The 16,465-nt window shown below is 40.1% G+C and overlaps 1 protein-coding gene across 1 annotated transcript in view; it reads right to left on the bottom strand.

Moving 5' to 3' along the window:
• ppm1h (protein phosphatase, Mg2+/Mn2+ dependent, 1H) overlaps positions 1 to 16,465 on the bottom strand; it is a 52,005-nt gene that overhangs the window by 22,246 nt on the left and 13,294 nt on the right. Inside the window, exons 2-6 of the mRNA XM_034684774.1 lie at positions 12,767 to 12,932; positions 9,422 to 9,778; positions 673 to 785; positions 431 to 515; positions 82 to 200 (exon numbers count right to left, since the gene is read on the bottom strand). Coding sequence (XP_034540665.1) covers positions 82 to 200; positions 431 to 515; positions 673 to 785; positions 9,422 to 9,778; positions 12,767 to 12,932 — 840 coding nt within the window. The remainder of the gene's footprint in view (positions 1 to 81; positions 201 to 430; positions 516 to 672; positions 786 to 9,421; positions 9,779 to 12,766; positions 12,933 to 16,465) is intronic.

The following is a 16,465-nucleotide window of genomic DNA, read 5'->3' as shown; positions in this document are numbered from 1 at the left end:
TTGATTGTGAAATATCAAACACAGAAATATCTAATTAAGATGAATCCAAACAGTTAACAGTGAATGAATGAGTTAACCCACCATCCAGACATGGTGAAGTCACGGTACAGCATTCTCTTCCCCACCTCCTTTCTCTGGACTCTCCTCGGGAATTCCAGATGTGTGAACTCGTTCCCTAATAAGTGGGGCTGCATGTAGGCCTTTGATATGAAGAGGACAAAAAAAAAAAAACAGGGTAAGAAGAACATTGACATACCCAGGGGATAGGAAAAACAATTCCATAGTCTATTAAGCTGGCAAAGAGAGCATGCATGCAGCGCAAGAGAGACAGAGCTAAGCATAGCAGCGTCTCAATGGGAGGGGAGGTCAGCTCTGCTAATATCTGACAGCTGTTCCTGAGAGAAAGAAGGTGAGGAAGCTGCTTTCTTACCAGGAACTGCAGTCGCTGTCTCTCTGACTCCGGTGTAAACTCCGCTGACATGGGGATGACCTCCCCGGCTCGGATAATGATAGCTCTGAGGGAGAGGAGCAGAGAAAACACAAGGCTGTTTATTTAAGCTGGGGCTCTGTTTCTCCTGCTGTGAGTGACAGAGAAAAGACACCTATAGATCCAGTGAGAGGGTACAATTTAATTACTTGAAGTATGGCAGAATGTGAGTGTTTGTATTTCACCTGCTGTCCCCGGCGTTCCCAACAAAGACCTTCCCTTGCATATAGACGACTACAAGTGCTGTGCAGCCACCTGAGATGTTGTAAACGGCCTTCTCCTTTTCGATCTGCACATCCTGGAAGCAAACACACACACGCACACACACATCTGATTAATGCATATAATCCAACTCCATCCTCTGCACACCATCGTGTTTTTAATCATCACTGCTTTCAAAAACTTTTTTCCTATCTGCAGCGGCACACAATCAGGGAACCTGAAACTGAGTAAAACGTTACCCTTGTACTTAAAAGCCGCTATGATGCTATTATCAATTATAGCGCCATAATGAATTCATTCATCAATAGCACCATGAGTCAGGCAGCAATAAAGCGTCACAGAGACCTAAAGGATTGGAGAGAAAGTTTGGAGGGACCGCTGGTTATTACAGCAGTTAATTAGTGGAGATTAATTTGTTGCTAATTAAACAAAAAAAAAAAGGGAGAGATTTGAAAAAAACTCATGTGATCAGTCCATTAATTAGATGAATAATTAACCTGTCAGGGAATTAATCAAAACGCTAACATAAATGTGCACCGAGCTGCAGACACTTGCTTTAACCCTTTTGTGCTCTTGTAGGTCTGCAATTAGCATCAGTAAGTGTGTAAATGAGAAGGCATTAGAATGTAATGTCTGCGTCCACACAGTGTGCATAAATATGTTGCTTTGTGTTGGGAAGTATAGACAAATGTGTGTACATAGCTCTAGATGTGCGTGTGCATAATGTGGAGACACGATGAGTGCGTCAGACTTCGTACTTGTGGGTTTGTTTATGTTTCTCTGCACACAATTTAGTGAGAGAGACAGAATCAGGATGTTTTTGGATGCATGTGTGTGATGGTTATACTTAGGCAATTCATTGTTCTTTCTAGTTACATAATAAACACACACACCCACTGTTGCTGCTGTAAACATTTCTCAGCAGCGAGAGGGCATGATGGAGTTTAGAGGATGAATCCGTGTGTAGGGAAGACTGAGCAAATGTGTTCTACACTCTGAATGAATCATGAATCCATACTGAGCCATACATATTTTCCTCACTGTATCCAACACCTCTTTGCTGCAGGCTAAGTCTTTAATAATGAAAATGTCTGCATAAACATGGACACCTTTCTCCTATACTTCCACCAAGAGGAATCTGAACACGGAATAACCGGCAGGTAGAGAGAGACAGGTAATGCCCAGACCTATGAATCCAATTCTACCAACCTATTATTATAAAACAAAAAAAAGGTTGTACTTTCCTTTGTAATAAGCTGTTAATGTTACCTCCAAAGAAGGAACAATGCAACCAAATGAGACTGACAAAGTGGGGATTGCAGATAGTCATATTGTACCACAACATCAGCTAATATGACAAAATAACTATAGTGATCTTCAAGTAAAACTAAACAATCTAATTCTGCAATTCTAGCATCAAGTGAGAGAATAGGAGAAGCAGGAATAACGATAATCTTCTAGAATCCACAAGACTATATAAAAACAGCAATTTAGAAATTCAAAATAAAATACATTGTGTAGTTCTCATTTAAAGATCTAAGCCCTTTTGTTTTGCAAAAACAATGAGAAAACCACAAGATTTCAGACCTTATATCATGAAGAAGTAGAGAAAAATTGAGAGAGAGCCCCAATGGCAGGAAAAAAATGGTTCAACGTCGTGAAAGATGGAAAACTTTGATGATGGAAAGTGAGACAGGTAATTAACCGAATTAATCATTTCAGCCAAATCTGTTGCATATCAGCTGTTTTTGAGTGAGAGAAGGACCTTTGGGCGAATTCTTTTCTAAAATGAGCTAATGTCACTTTGATATGGAGGATTAATATCCTGCTGACAACCCACACGTTCACACACCTTACAGTGTGCCAGTAGACATTCACGCATTAACAGTTGTCACTGGTCACATTTTGTTGTGCCATGATTATTAAAAAGAAAAGAAAACACAAACAATTGTTTAAAACATCACTCTTTTTTTCAAAGAAATTGCTAAAAGCTACCACTAAATACAGTATCTAATGTTTGTACTTACAGGAACTTTGCAGAATTATAAAAAAAATGCTAACTATTCCAAAGCAAGGGAGCAATTAGCTTAGTTCGGTGCTCTGTAACAAACATGGACTGTATAAATAATGGACGTAGTATCCATGACGTCAACCGTCTGTTTCTGAAGAGCTGTTTTGAGGCCAATCGTCAGCGGCAGCCATATTGCTGCTGTTGAGTGATTGAGACGTAAAGAGGCGGGCTTTGAGCCTCCTAGCCAACAGCTACAGTGTTCCCGCCTGTCAATCAAGTCAGCTGTACCTCTCATTGGAAGACACGTAATCTCAATATCTTCGAAATTGCTGCGTTATGTAAAAATTCACCCCCCATACAGTGTGTGCCGATCAAGACAAGAGCTATCCAGACTACACTCGTCTTTTGTACCAGGATGTAAACATGTTTATTTCTGCTGTTAAGATCGGCTTTTTTTAATTTGTGTGTATGTGGTTCCCGGTTCTTCTGGAGCCAGCCCCGAAGCGGATCGTCGATGAACTGAAGTTTTTAGCACTTCCGCATTGGACTCATATTTTTTAGAACAGAGGTTTCCACTCGGTAACATACAGAGAGAAAGCCGCTAGCTTGCTAGCATTGTGTTCAATGTGTTTCCAGGGCTCTTGAAAAAGTCATAACTTAAGGTGTAGTTTATGATTTTGGAGAACTAGCTTTCTTGCCAAGATTAGGACAGAAAGATAAAAACACATGTCACGTCTGTATGGTATGAAGCTAACAGCTACCAGCTTGCTAAGCTAGGTACATAGTGACATATTGGCTCTTTTCAGAAAAAGTGTTACTAAGTATGAAATAAAAGAGCAGTTGGCATTCATGGGTAATAATTTTCTTAAAGATTTATACTACAGGGTAAACACTATCTAAAACTTAGGGTTGCCACCTTGGATGTGCGAAAAAAAGGGACCAATTGTTTGGGTCAGACGGCTCGGCCAGTTCAGACCGACAGAATGAACATAAAATTCGGACATAGGACACTGGTAAGCTCTGCCACTGCAATCTTGTCTTCTTCTGGTGAACCTTTTTTGGTCCTAAAAGTTTAATGGCTGCCCGTTTTTGTTTGTTTGATACCACAGCTTGATGCTTTTTTGTTTTTGCGTGGATTTCCAATGCGTTTTTCCCTTCATATAGGCCATACCCATTCGAACTCTGACAGTGTCGCCCAGTCATGATTGTAACTAGTGTATGGTTTTTTTCGTGCTGGTGGTGTGCATGTATTTGCTCCATCTCCTTCCTTGTCCGTCGTCTCTCCTCCTTCAAGTTTCCCTCCTTGCTTGAGCCGCTTTGAGCTCTAGGGCACGTGACATGCGCATAGACAGGAAGAAAACAGAGACAATTTTTGAATAGCCGCAGGAGGCACGGGGGGACCTTTCTAGACTACAGAACGAAGGAAATCAAATGAGGTCCCGACAAATTGTGTACCGGGAGAGATTTTCATTTCCCGGGACAGTTGGTGAAAAAGAAGAGAACAATTCTGGGAAAAACTGGACCGTCGACAACTCTACTAAAACTATGTACAGTTGGCTACCACTAGCAGCTGAAAATAGCAAAATGGTTAGCTAAGATCTGAAAACAATCAAGTTCCATGGTAATCACATGGGGATCAGACAACAGTTAGCAACAGTCAGCTCATCCTGTCAACACACTCAGTGGCCTCTACGGTACAGGACTACAAATAGCGTCCTATAGTGGAGGATCACATGAGGCCAGTCATCCAAGCCCCTCTTATTTCAGTCCTAAATCCAGCAGCAGTTTGGCTGATAAGCAGTTTTCTCTTAGATGCATGCTTTTCTTTGTTAGTCTACACGCCCTTGAGTGTTTATCAGGCTGCAGTAGCTGCTCCACACACACACACACACACACACACCTGCTACTTCCATAGGAATGCAGTGAGTCGTGTTACAGGAGGATTGAAGGCGGACCCAGCTGATAAGATACAGAGGCTCGGTGAACTTAGATAAAGAGATTTAGAGTGATACCAAACCCTCCTGAAATTATCTGACACTTCCATATTTCCTAACGGATTAACTTCATTAGAAAATAAGAGAGAAAACCGACTTACGGGTAAAAGCATTGGAGATAGCTTCGTTTTCCAAGCAGATGTGTGAACCACTTAAGACAGATTGCATTTAGATTTACAAAGTTAGATCAGAATAAATAAAAGTAGCTGTGGAGGGAAACAGACACTGCGATTAGAGCCTATAGGTGCAGAGAGAAACATGAAACACTGAATAATGAACTCAAAGTGCCTTACAGCTCGCTGAAGAGCAACTTTAGACCACGGTTTGACGGCGCTGCAGCTGTAAAGTTTGACGTACATTCACTGTGACATTATCTGCAATGTTAATGGTGATTTTTGTGCACGTGCCCTTTAAGAAAGGAGAGAGGACACATAAGGTAAAATGTGCAGATTCAGAGGTGGATAAAGAGACAGAGAGGTATGTGAGAGGAGAGACAGAAAGCTGGAGGAGATGTAGATGTTTGCTGATAGCAGAGAGTGCAGATAATTGACTTTGGAAAGATGAAAGAACAGGAACAGATGCAAGACATTTTTTTTAGATTAGTCTAAATGTTTGCTCATAAAGCATACAAGAGGATACATATTTCTAATGTAGATTTCTCTGAAAAGAACTGACACTGTCAAAACTGAAGCCTCATAAAATCCACATTAACCAACAATTCACAGCAAACTGTTCATGTCATTCACAAACTCTTAAAGCAAAATGAATTGGACTCAAGCACACCGAGCTTTAAGAGCTCCCATACTGAGTGTCCCTCTTTATGGAAGAGCAGTTTGGTAAAGATAGTTAATTGCACACCACCATCTAGTGGTTAAGACAAGGAAGCACCAGGATGCACTGAAATATTGCATTTTCTAATGAGATTGATGAGACTGCACTGTCTTCTTTGAATTTAGACTCTGAGTGATCTCACTCAACACAAATGTTAGTGGTTGGTAAAAATCCTATGATGTGTACTCTGGATTAAGCTAACTGAGATTGCTTTCACAGCTCTACATGACCATCTCCACACTTAAGGTGCATTTCAACCAAGAGTTCTGGGGGCTAACAGACCCCAGAACTACTTTCCCTGGAACTAAATCAGCAAATCAGGCCAGTGACATATGGAGAAAAAAAAAATAATAATAATATTTTGAAATATTAATAAAAAACTAAACTAGTTTGCATTCCCAGGAACTCCCTTTGTTTTTCAACAACTGTGTAAATTCCAGGACCTTTGAAAAGTACTACCCCCAAAGCAGGGGCTTTTCAGGGGGGAGATTATCTACCCCTGAACTAAATTTAGACCCTGGTTCCCCCAGTCGAAACGTATGTAATTCAGGGGTAAAGTCCCTAGTTCTGGGGTAAAGTCCCTGCGGTCAAAAAACATCTTTGGTGATGTTGATGCTATCGCTGAGAATGATTTTGTGTTTGTTGTTGATGTTGATCAGGATATTCATTGTGATGATGATAAAATGAGAAAAACATAGCTTCTATACATCCTGATCATTGCCTCTGAACACTACCTGCTGGCCCCTGAGTCTAATCAGACTTGTTGTCCCCTTCTGTCGGGATCCTAACTTGGGTTTTACTAACCCTCAGATTTACGTGGCAAAAGTGTCTGCTAAATCATTGGTTCCAAAAGCGAGGTTCAGGACACCCTGGAGGGTCACGAGACAGTGATAGATGGGTCGTGAGATGACTTCAAAAAAAATAAAAATTTGAAATTGCAAATTGTATCCATTACTGTAAAAATACAAGTACGTATTATTTTTAAATTAGTAGTTACATTTTTATTATTACTTATTGAATAGTCACTGATAGAGCCTGAACATAAAGATTACTTAAATGAAACTACTAGCCTATTTAAAGTATTTATAAAATACTATTTTGACTGCCATGTTCTTTCTTGTTGTTTTAATGTCTTTGTAATGTTTTTGTTTTGGCCTCTAACTGTGTGTGAGGGGCAGTGAAACAAGGTTGAACCACCTTGAGGGACATTTGGGGTCACCAGTCTCTGGCTCCTTTATTTTGGAGGTCACAGGCTGAAAAGTTTGGGAACACTTGTGGTAAATGAAGCTGTATCATTTAGACGCTGTAACATGCAGTATCTCTGTTTCTAAGGCTAGGTTGCTGTAATGTACTGAGCTCGGTAGCATACAGGCCTTTTCTGTTTGGTTTGTTGTCAAAATAAAAGGATCTAATCTAGAAGATTATGGCCATTTACATTTTTTGTACATGTTTTTTTCTTTATATTTCCAAAAAGGGCTCTGGGTTTCCATATTCTTCAGTTTATACCTTGTTTGCATGATTATATTGTGTATTATATTAAGTTATAATGTAAAAATATGTGAGAACTGTGCAAGACATCACATCACCATGGCCTCTGTAAACCTGTGATGGCATTTTTCTGTAATTGCTGACATGAAATATCGATCAAATCTCCTTTTTAAACCTCCACAGAGGATTAGCAATAAGTGAGTTGTTGATGTTTAGCCTTTAAAAAATAACTGTCCTGTCATGTGTCGTTGAATCTTCCCCTCTTGTGTTCAGTACAATCAGTTGAAGTCTTGAATACATTTGTAAGAGTGCATTATCCTGTCTACATGATATGATCTCTATTAGTGAAAACTCTTTGGCTTTAATATCACGGTCAAACTGTTCATCACTTCTCCTCCACAATCCAGCATGAGACAGAAATAACAGACCCTGTTGTTTCAAACCCTGATGTTGAAACTCAGGCCAGTGACCTTTGACCTCTTCCCTTTCAGAGCCAGTCCAGCAGACACGCACTGTTTTTATTGGCCGTGGTTTGATCTCTTGGCCTCCGCATGAGTTAAGTCTCCAACATCCACTTACTAAGCGGCCAGATGGCGACCGAAGCAGCGCGGAGGAGAAAGTAAATCACTTATCTGGCTGCTTGTTGACTGACTGACTGGTGACTGACTGACTGGCACCACATGCTTTACGTGTGAGGGAAAAGTCACACATTAGGAATTTTGGAGCTGATATACTAATATCATCAATTTTGAGTCAACTTTTTCATCTTGAGCTAGCTGATGAGAAATCTGTGTATCTCTCTGGGCTGCTAATTATGATGACACTACAGGTGGTTTCATGTTAACATAACATCTTCCAGCCTTTTCACCATTTCCATACATTGTAAATGAGACTGACACTTTTCATGTTTACCAGTTTTGTCATTGGACCTTTTCACAGTTTTAGCCATCATCCCTTTAATGAACGCTGAATTAATATGGACCCTTTCTTGGATGAGATGACCGAATGCACGGTGTTGGTGCTGTCATCTTAAAGGACTGGCACAGTGGCATACTCAGGCTGTTTAAGGGGCAGGGGCGAAAACCTAAAAAAAGGGCATCACCTTTCAAACTGATTTCTTATTATGCCATCTTTATTTTATCTGCTGTACTTTTCAACGGTCTCTATCATGATGTTTTAAACTCTTATGTCAACCACTCTGAATTGCTCTTTTGTACCATTTTTTTTCCAGCATTTTGTACATTTACATGTATTTTTCTTCATGTACTGTCACTGGTGAAGTGCACTGAGTTGTTTGTTAGGTTTAGTCTTTTTTCTTACCAAGTTCTAGCATGTTATATGTGAAAAAGCATGCAAAGAAAATAAAACAAATAACATTTGTTAACCCATAGTTCTGTTTGTTTGTTTGTTTTTAAAGTGGCATGACTGACCTTAATCACACATACAAATGTAGCTCAAGTGAAGGTTCAGACAGGCTATAAAGCAATCACAGCAGTTGTTTAACTCTCCTCTCTGTTGTTCAATAGCTCACCTGCTTCCAGCTGCAAGCTCTGGAGCTGTTATTGGTTAATCAGCGACGGCTGTCATCCAATAGCTCAGTGGCACACCCTTATCGTCAGCCTATCAACTTTCTGCTGTCTTTTTAAATGTGTCTCTTTTCTTGCATTGATGGTGCGCACCCCTCCACCTCCCCATCTCCACCTGGTCTCTGCAAAGTCTTCAACTCCTGGAATTCATCAACCACCACCACCACCAGTGTCTGGACTCTAGGGGGATTTCTTCTGCTGCCAAATTCACGCATCCTACGCTCACAAAATTATCCCCATAGAGTCCTTACGCCAAAGATTTCTGTCAAGTTTCATTATTCATTCAGTTGTAATAAATAAACTTTAATCTTTAAAATGTGTCTCTCCTGATTGATGGAAGCCAAAACTCAAGGATATTTGTTGTCCTTGGAATAATAAAGGAACATATGCAACTGAGGCAGCACACAAGGGAAGATCTATACGGTACCCTCACATACATACAGGACATCCTGTACTGATAACTGAACTGTTAATCCATGACAGGACACAATGCCTGGGGTTCAATGTAGAGTCTTGATGTCACCACAGAATGTAAACTTACTCCCAGCTTATCTTTTAACTCACTTTTTAGTTTTAAGCATAAAAACTGAGATAAGAAGATGAAAAATTGAAAGAAACTACTAGTAATGAGGACAGTGTCTTTGAGGCTTTCTGAGATTGATGTCCTTTTCCTCAGTGCAAGAAAAGATGAACAAGATGCTTAAGTTCTCCAGTTCTAATTTGATGGTTAATCTTAAAGACATTATTTTTAAAATGTCCCCAACTTTCATTGACAACCCTCTCCTTCATATCATCCCCTTACCATGTCTTTGAAAGCATTCTCGATGGCGCCGATCACCAGGCTCTCGTGTGAAACCTTCTTCTCCGTGAAGAAGCGTGTGGGCGTGGGGTTGGGCGATCCTGGAGCCCCTGCAGCACCGCGCAGGGAGGCAGCCCTGGTGAGGGCCCGTTGGGACGTCGGGGTGAGGAGGTGATTGATAGGCTCCTCCCCGAGGCACGTGGGGGCCTGCAGGGTTGGGCTGCAGAGGATCTCCAACACCTCCTGAAGGTGCAGGGCGATGTGGTGGTGAAGAAGGCGGGAAGCCACGACCGCTGCACCGGAGCCTGCGTGGCCATCAAACAACGCCCAGTAGTGGAAGGTGAGGTCTTCAGCGCTGTCCTGGACACGTCAAAACACAACATATCAATCAGTTCAGGTTTAACTGCACCTGCAGGATGCAGCATGTAAGCAGAGGAGGTAAGAGCTACACATCTATTTTCTATGGAGGGAACTTCTCTGGGTTTTTTAAACAATAATTAATGGTGCTGCTGGACAAGAAGTACTTTTAGTTCCTGGACTTTCTCTTCCAGGAACTTAATGGTTCCTGAGGTCCATAGTTGTCTACGTTTCCACTGCAGTCTGAAGCCAGGTGAAGATTATTCAAATCAGGCCAGGGATTTATGAAAAAGGACAAAAAGAAATTGCACTGCACTGCCAGACCAGTAGAGGGCAGCAAGAAAGAGACAAAGGCCATAAAACAAAGATAACGCCATTGAAGGCGACAGGTGGGCTCACATCATCATGTGCGACACTCCAGTTAGTCTGTTAGCATGGAGGAGATTCAGCTTGTGCTGTTATTGATTGTTTGTATTAGTGACTAAGCAGATTCAAAACAACTGAAATGCTCGACTTAAAGCAAGGACATTTTTTTACAGCCATGGCAGAGATCGACCGGTGTTTTGGTTTAAAGAGCGACCTTGTTAACTGGCGACTTTCAGCTGGACGCATCCCTGATAATTTTTTTTTTTATTATCATTAGATGCATATCTGATGAGTATATTTTGACATCCTTATAAACGACTAAAGGATGCATTCCCAAGGACTCCTTCCATGTTTCTTCAGCTTTTGTAAACTCGACACCCGCTGACACGTTCAGCTGAAAGACGCCATTGTAGCATCGCAGGCCACGCCTCCCAAAGTTCCTGGACCTTTGGAAAATACTACAGCCTGAGCAAGGCCTTATTGGGGGTAGATCAACTAACCCAGAACTAAATTCAGACCCTGGTTCCTGGAGAAATTCCTGCTGTAGATAAGCACCTTAAGCTTACAACCTGTGAATACTAGCCCTCACTTGTCTTTATTTAGACACCAACAGACTACAGTAACAAATATAGACTTGCAAGGTTACCTCTGGATTGGCTCTGAATTTTAATATAGCCAATAAAAAAAGAAGATTATACAGGTCGGAAGTGTTCTTACTTTTGTAGTATTTTCAATTTTTATCTTTTTTAAATTATTTTTATAATTATTATTGTTTTTAAATAATATTATTGGGGCTTTCACATCTTTATTCAGAGAGGAAAGGACAGTGAGTATTGAAGGGAATGGCATGCGGGCAAGGAGCCAAAGGCTGGAATCGAGCTCAGGCCGCCCGCTATATGGGCACGCATTTTAACCATTAGGCTAAATCTGCGCCCCTTTTCTAGTATTTTCAATAAGAAGATGGTAATTTGACAGACTGCATGTTTAAAGCAGATCTTTTATACATCCATTAAGTTAACTCCATTCTCATTTGACAAGTCACAGAAAGTTAGAAAGTACATCTGTTAAGTTATCATTCTTTTCTCATCCTTACACATATGATAAGTTAAAAAAAGATGACTGACTTCTTGTACAAGGGAGTGTGGATCATTACTATCACAGATTTCTACACACACACTATCAACTGGTTTTCTAAAAATACTGTTGGGAGGATTCTAGCAAACAAAGAACACAGGAGAGGCTGTAAACTACCCCTACTGGTTCTGTATCACTGCAGCAGTGAGTCATGAGGTACTTGCATGAGTTTGCTGTAGGCTCTGAGTGGACCTGAGCAAAGTGCTGGTGGGCTGAGAGGAAATTGTAGAAGCAGTATTACTTAAAAATAGATACATTCTGCCGATGGAAGTCATATCACACCGATTTCTTCATTTTGGGAAATGCAGAAAACAGAGTGAGTCAAATCAGGAAGACAAAGTGAGATGCAGGAGGAACTTTTTAAGGATAGTTTTTTCAGCCTCAGAGGGATAATGCAACCATTGTCAGTCAGTGTACTGTGTGATTGTGGTTTACTCCCCAACAAAAGCAATTAGTGGCGAGTTTACATTTCATTATGGCAGTGTTTTTCTTTACAGGACATGCTGTACTTGAACAGGAGGTGGACTTAAAAGCCTTTGGCAGAAATCGCTCCACCAATAATGATCGATAGAATCTGCTAAGATCTGCTAAGGAGAGAGCGTGCAAACTCCAAAGAATAAAACACTCTCAGCGCTGTTAGCAGTGTGTGTAGCACATGTAGCAGAAGATAACAGGTGAGCAGATGATGGCTGGTATTGAGGGATGTTCAAAGGTGACTAATTTGCTTGTCATTTGTACAGAAGTTTGAATTCCGACTAGCCGACACGTCTATAGAGGAGAAGAAACTCAGGAAAAAGGTGAAAAATGAGCATAATTTGGCACTGCAATTAATAAGAATTCAGAAGCAAGAAGCCTCCTGTTTACATTTGCATAATCATGTTGTCATATTGGTGCATAATCAATTTCTATTTTGACTCAAATATACACTTTAAATCAGCACTCTTGTCGTTAATTTGAACATTTTCCTTCCTCAAAATCAAAATCCATCTCAAAAACTCCACATCGGTCAAGCTCTACTTTGTCAGTCATCGCTGTGTGTATCTGAACCACTGCACACTGCCCTGCCTTTATTAGTGGCTGTCAAGAGTGATGTGCAGAGGACTCTGTGTGCTGTACGCCCCAATAATCAGCTGACGGGACAGGAAGAGGGGACAGTGGGTCCTGACAGCAATAAAACCCAGAGCTACGACAGCTCCTCTGATCGTTACCTTTGTTTTAGTAGTAAATAAAAACAGAATTATAGAAGCTTCAAGTTGATCCGATTTTGTATCCTTGAGCTGAAATATTCAATGCAGGTCTTTTTATACACAACCAAGACATTATAATGTCAGCAGCAAATATGCATAATGTTCTATCCCCTCACAATGTGACATTCTATATATAACAAATGACAACACGTTCCTTCCTGAAGCCATAAAATGTCATTCTAAAAGCTAATGGGGAAAGGAGACGGTTTCTAATCATGGAAACAGATGTTTCAGTTTGACCCACCTGGTAGTCTTTGATGGCCAAACCGTCTCCATTAGGCAGAGAAGACCTCCTGCGGTCCGTGGGGGTCCGGCTGGGTGTGGAGTTTCCTGAAGGTCTCCTTTTGACCACCAGCACCTCACAGCAGGCCTGGTCCTCGTTTAATGTGCTTTTTCCGGCATTGATCACCCTGAGCAGAGAGGGCAAGACGAGACACAATTCAGAAGAGAGTCAGGGTCGGTTCAAACTCTACAGGACGTCAAACATGAAAACAGAGAACACAATGATTCAAGAAGTAAGATAATGAATAAGATAGAGATCAAATATACAAACACACAATGTTCTTTTACCATAAGATACATGTAATTATTTAAAAAACTGCAACATTAAGGAGCCAAAACAAAGGACCTTCACTCTGTTAAACTATGATGAAAAACAGAACTGAATCTTTTGAAACAAGTCATACAAGAGGCATGATCTGTGTTCTTAAGTAAATATAAATATAGTTATGGAATCAATTGGTAATAAAACTGCATTTCTGAAATAAAGAGCAATATACCAAATATATCTACAGTTTTTTTTAACTGTGCATACATTTCATATAATCAACTCAACTTTGTTTATAAAGCACATTTCATACATACAAGCATGCAGCCCAAAGTGCTTCACAAAAAGCAGAGACAGAAAAGAAGTGAAATAGATAAAATAATAAAAGACAATCAGAATAAATACTAAAAATAAAATAAAAATCAATACAGGAAAATTAATGAAATAAGTAAGGGTAGAAAGCTAAATTAAAAATATGTTAAAGTTAAAAAGATCAGATAAATAATAATAAATAAATAGATAAATAAATAAGATAAATAAATGTTGTTAAAGCAATAATAATAATAATAACAACAACAATAATAATACTCCTTATCATCATCATAATCATCATCATCATAACAACAACAACAACAACAACAACAATAACAATAATAATAATAATAATAATAATAATAATAATAATAATAATAATAATAATAATAATAATAATGCAGTCCATGGTTAAAAATGAATTACTCCAAATTAAAAGACAGATTAAAAAGGTAAGTCTTAGTTTATATGCTGATGTCCAGAGGCAGAGCTCCACAGTTTTGGGGGATAAAAACAGAAAGCTCTCTGGCATCTGCTTGCGTGAGACACATGAGGAACATTTCAAAGAAAACCACACACCTTTAAAATAAACAACACAGCCCGAAGGCTCTCAGGATGAACTATTCTGACGCCATCAGCTGTCAGCTTCACTCACTTTCAATCACTTCATTCAATCAGAAACAAACACAGTCTATCTCCAGCTGTGTCTTTGATTCAACCTTTCGCGAAGTGATGCTGCATCCCTGCATTTATCACCACAGAAACCAAAATGATTGAGTACTGTGGGTGAAAGAGGATGATCACCACACTCCTCTCAGTGAAGAAGCTATGATTTTCCTTACAGTGGTTGACAGCAGGTTTTCTGCATGGCAAAGTGAGACGACGCACGCTAAGGTCAGCAGGTGCACAATCTCTAAATACACATTTCAATTTGAGACCAGGAGGAGAGACAGAGAGAGAGACATAAATACTGCATTATACAACATCTGACAGATGGTGCCTGCTGCTGCTGCTGCTGCTGCTGCTGCAGTCGTGGAGGAACAGACGCTGATTTATGATACTCCAGGTATTCTCCTTTTAGACACACTGGAGGAGACGGTCAACAGTGGAGCCATTAAAACTATCGGAGCATACAGTATGGAAGGAGAGGTTTAGAGGTTAGATACACAGGGACACCAGGAACACTCCCTTCTTAAAACATTCTTTCATCTGAGACTGTGTTGATGTCTATTTATGTTTAAAACCTGATGATTTTATCACCGTCTGTTGAACCTTTGGTGCCTTTGTGACGCACTTTTCTTCTTATAACGATGCTCAATTAATCAGAGTTAGGACTGTGTTTGTATTCATAGCTTTTTGGAGTCTCTCACTTTCTACTTCTACAGTTTCTTTAAACAGGACACTATCACTGACTGTTATTTTACTTACTTTAGCCTCTAAGCCTCGTCCTTGTGAGGATAATTTAAAAACGAGACATTATATGGCCTCATGTTGACTCGAGAGGCCGCCATTATTACTCCCCTGTGGAGGATCTTCTTCAAATAATCCTAATAGGACATGAGGACGATCACAGAGCTGGGAATCTCTGTCTCCAGCTCAGGAAACACAGTCACAGGTTGTAAACCTGACAGGATATTATCTGTACAGGCCTCTTTCTAAGAGCGGCTGGTTTTAATTGGGGTCTTTTACCACTTCCTTATCATTAAAAGTAAGAATAGCAACGCTCCCTGTGGTGTGACAATAAGACAGGTTTATAGGAAACACTCGAGGACTACACAGAGACGCAGCTTTTATTACCTTTCTGTTCTACCTTCATGAGGAAAAAGCAAGGTGCTAACTTTGTAAAAGAAGAGTTAGAATACTAAATAAATGACTAGTCTAATAAAAAAAAAAATCCAGGAAATCGTGACTGAACTTTTCTCTGACTGAATATAATCATTAAAGAAATTCTGTGGGCTTCACAGTGGCCCAGTGTTGAGTTGACAAGTTCTTCCCATGCATGTTTGTTTGGAGTCTCTCTGGGTACCTCAGCTTCCTCCCACAGTCCATAGACTCGGTAGTTCAACTGATGAGTCTGTGGTTCTCCACTCATCTAGCCTCAGGACCCTTTACTACCTCCTCAATGACATCAACAACTTTAAATTCCATAATATGACGTTTAAGGCGAGTAATAGGAAGTGTGAAGGTCTATTGCTGCCACCTTCTGTGTGCAGCGTAATTAAAGTATCCTACTGCTGCAGAGGAAACATCTCCTTCAAAATAAAGGCGTGGGAGAGACGCCGTCCCACAACTTTTTTTCTGGAACAAATCTGACACCTACTGAAAATGCCTCCATAACCCACCTTTGGACCTGTAGGTGTGAGTGTGAGTGTGATTGGTTGTTTGCCTCTAAATGACATCCCTGTAATAGACTGGCAACCTGTCCAGGGTGTATCCTACCTCTCACCCAATGACAGCTTAGATCAGCTCCTGACCCTCAATGGGATATTTGATACAGACAATGAATGGATTAAATGCACTATTTGCTATCTGCAGCCTTCCACTAGCACCTTACCAATTAGATGTCTACTAATTTTAGGTGCTGATGTTTGGTATTTAGCAAACTACTTGTATCTGCGTTTTATTTTACTGATTCCTGACATTTGACAGATCCACTCACATCAGCAGCAGAGCCAAAGTTGCAAATTTTTTAATTAATTCACTTTTATTTTTTATTTTACCTTTATTTAACCAGATGAGAAACCCATTGAGATCAATACCTCTTTTGGCCACACAGTTATCTGTTTCATGAACAACTAATAATCTTGTTGTGGCAACTTTAAGTAAAAATTTGCCACTTCTGCAGGACATGATGTTTCTGACTCGTGCTTTCCAAAGCAGGTTTACGTGCATGTATACCAAAAATGAAAGGTATGCCATATAAAATGAATCAAAGTGAGAATTTATTCAAAAATATAGACAGCTAACAAACAAAAAACACTTCTCTAGTCTCTATGAACATGTTTACGAAAGAAAGGTACTTTTCATTTCCCTAAAATGGTACAAAACTATAAAATCCTGCTCAGATCACAGCCCTCATTCCTG

Source organism: Notolabrus celidotus, chromosome 6 (assembly GCF_009762535.1).
Source record: "Notolabrus celidotus isolate fNotCel1 chromosome 6, fNotCel1.pri, whole genome shotgun sequence".
NCBI classification, from domain to species: Eukaryota; Metazoa; Chordata; class Actinopteri; order Labriformes; family Labridae; genus Notolabrus; species Notolabrus celidotus.
This window is presented reverse-complemented; position numbering and strand designations above follow the sequence as displayed.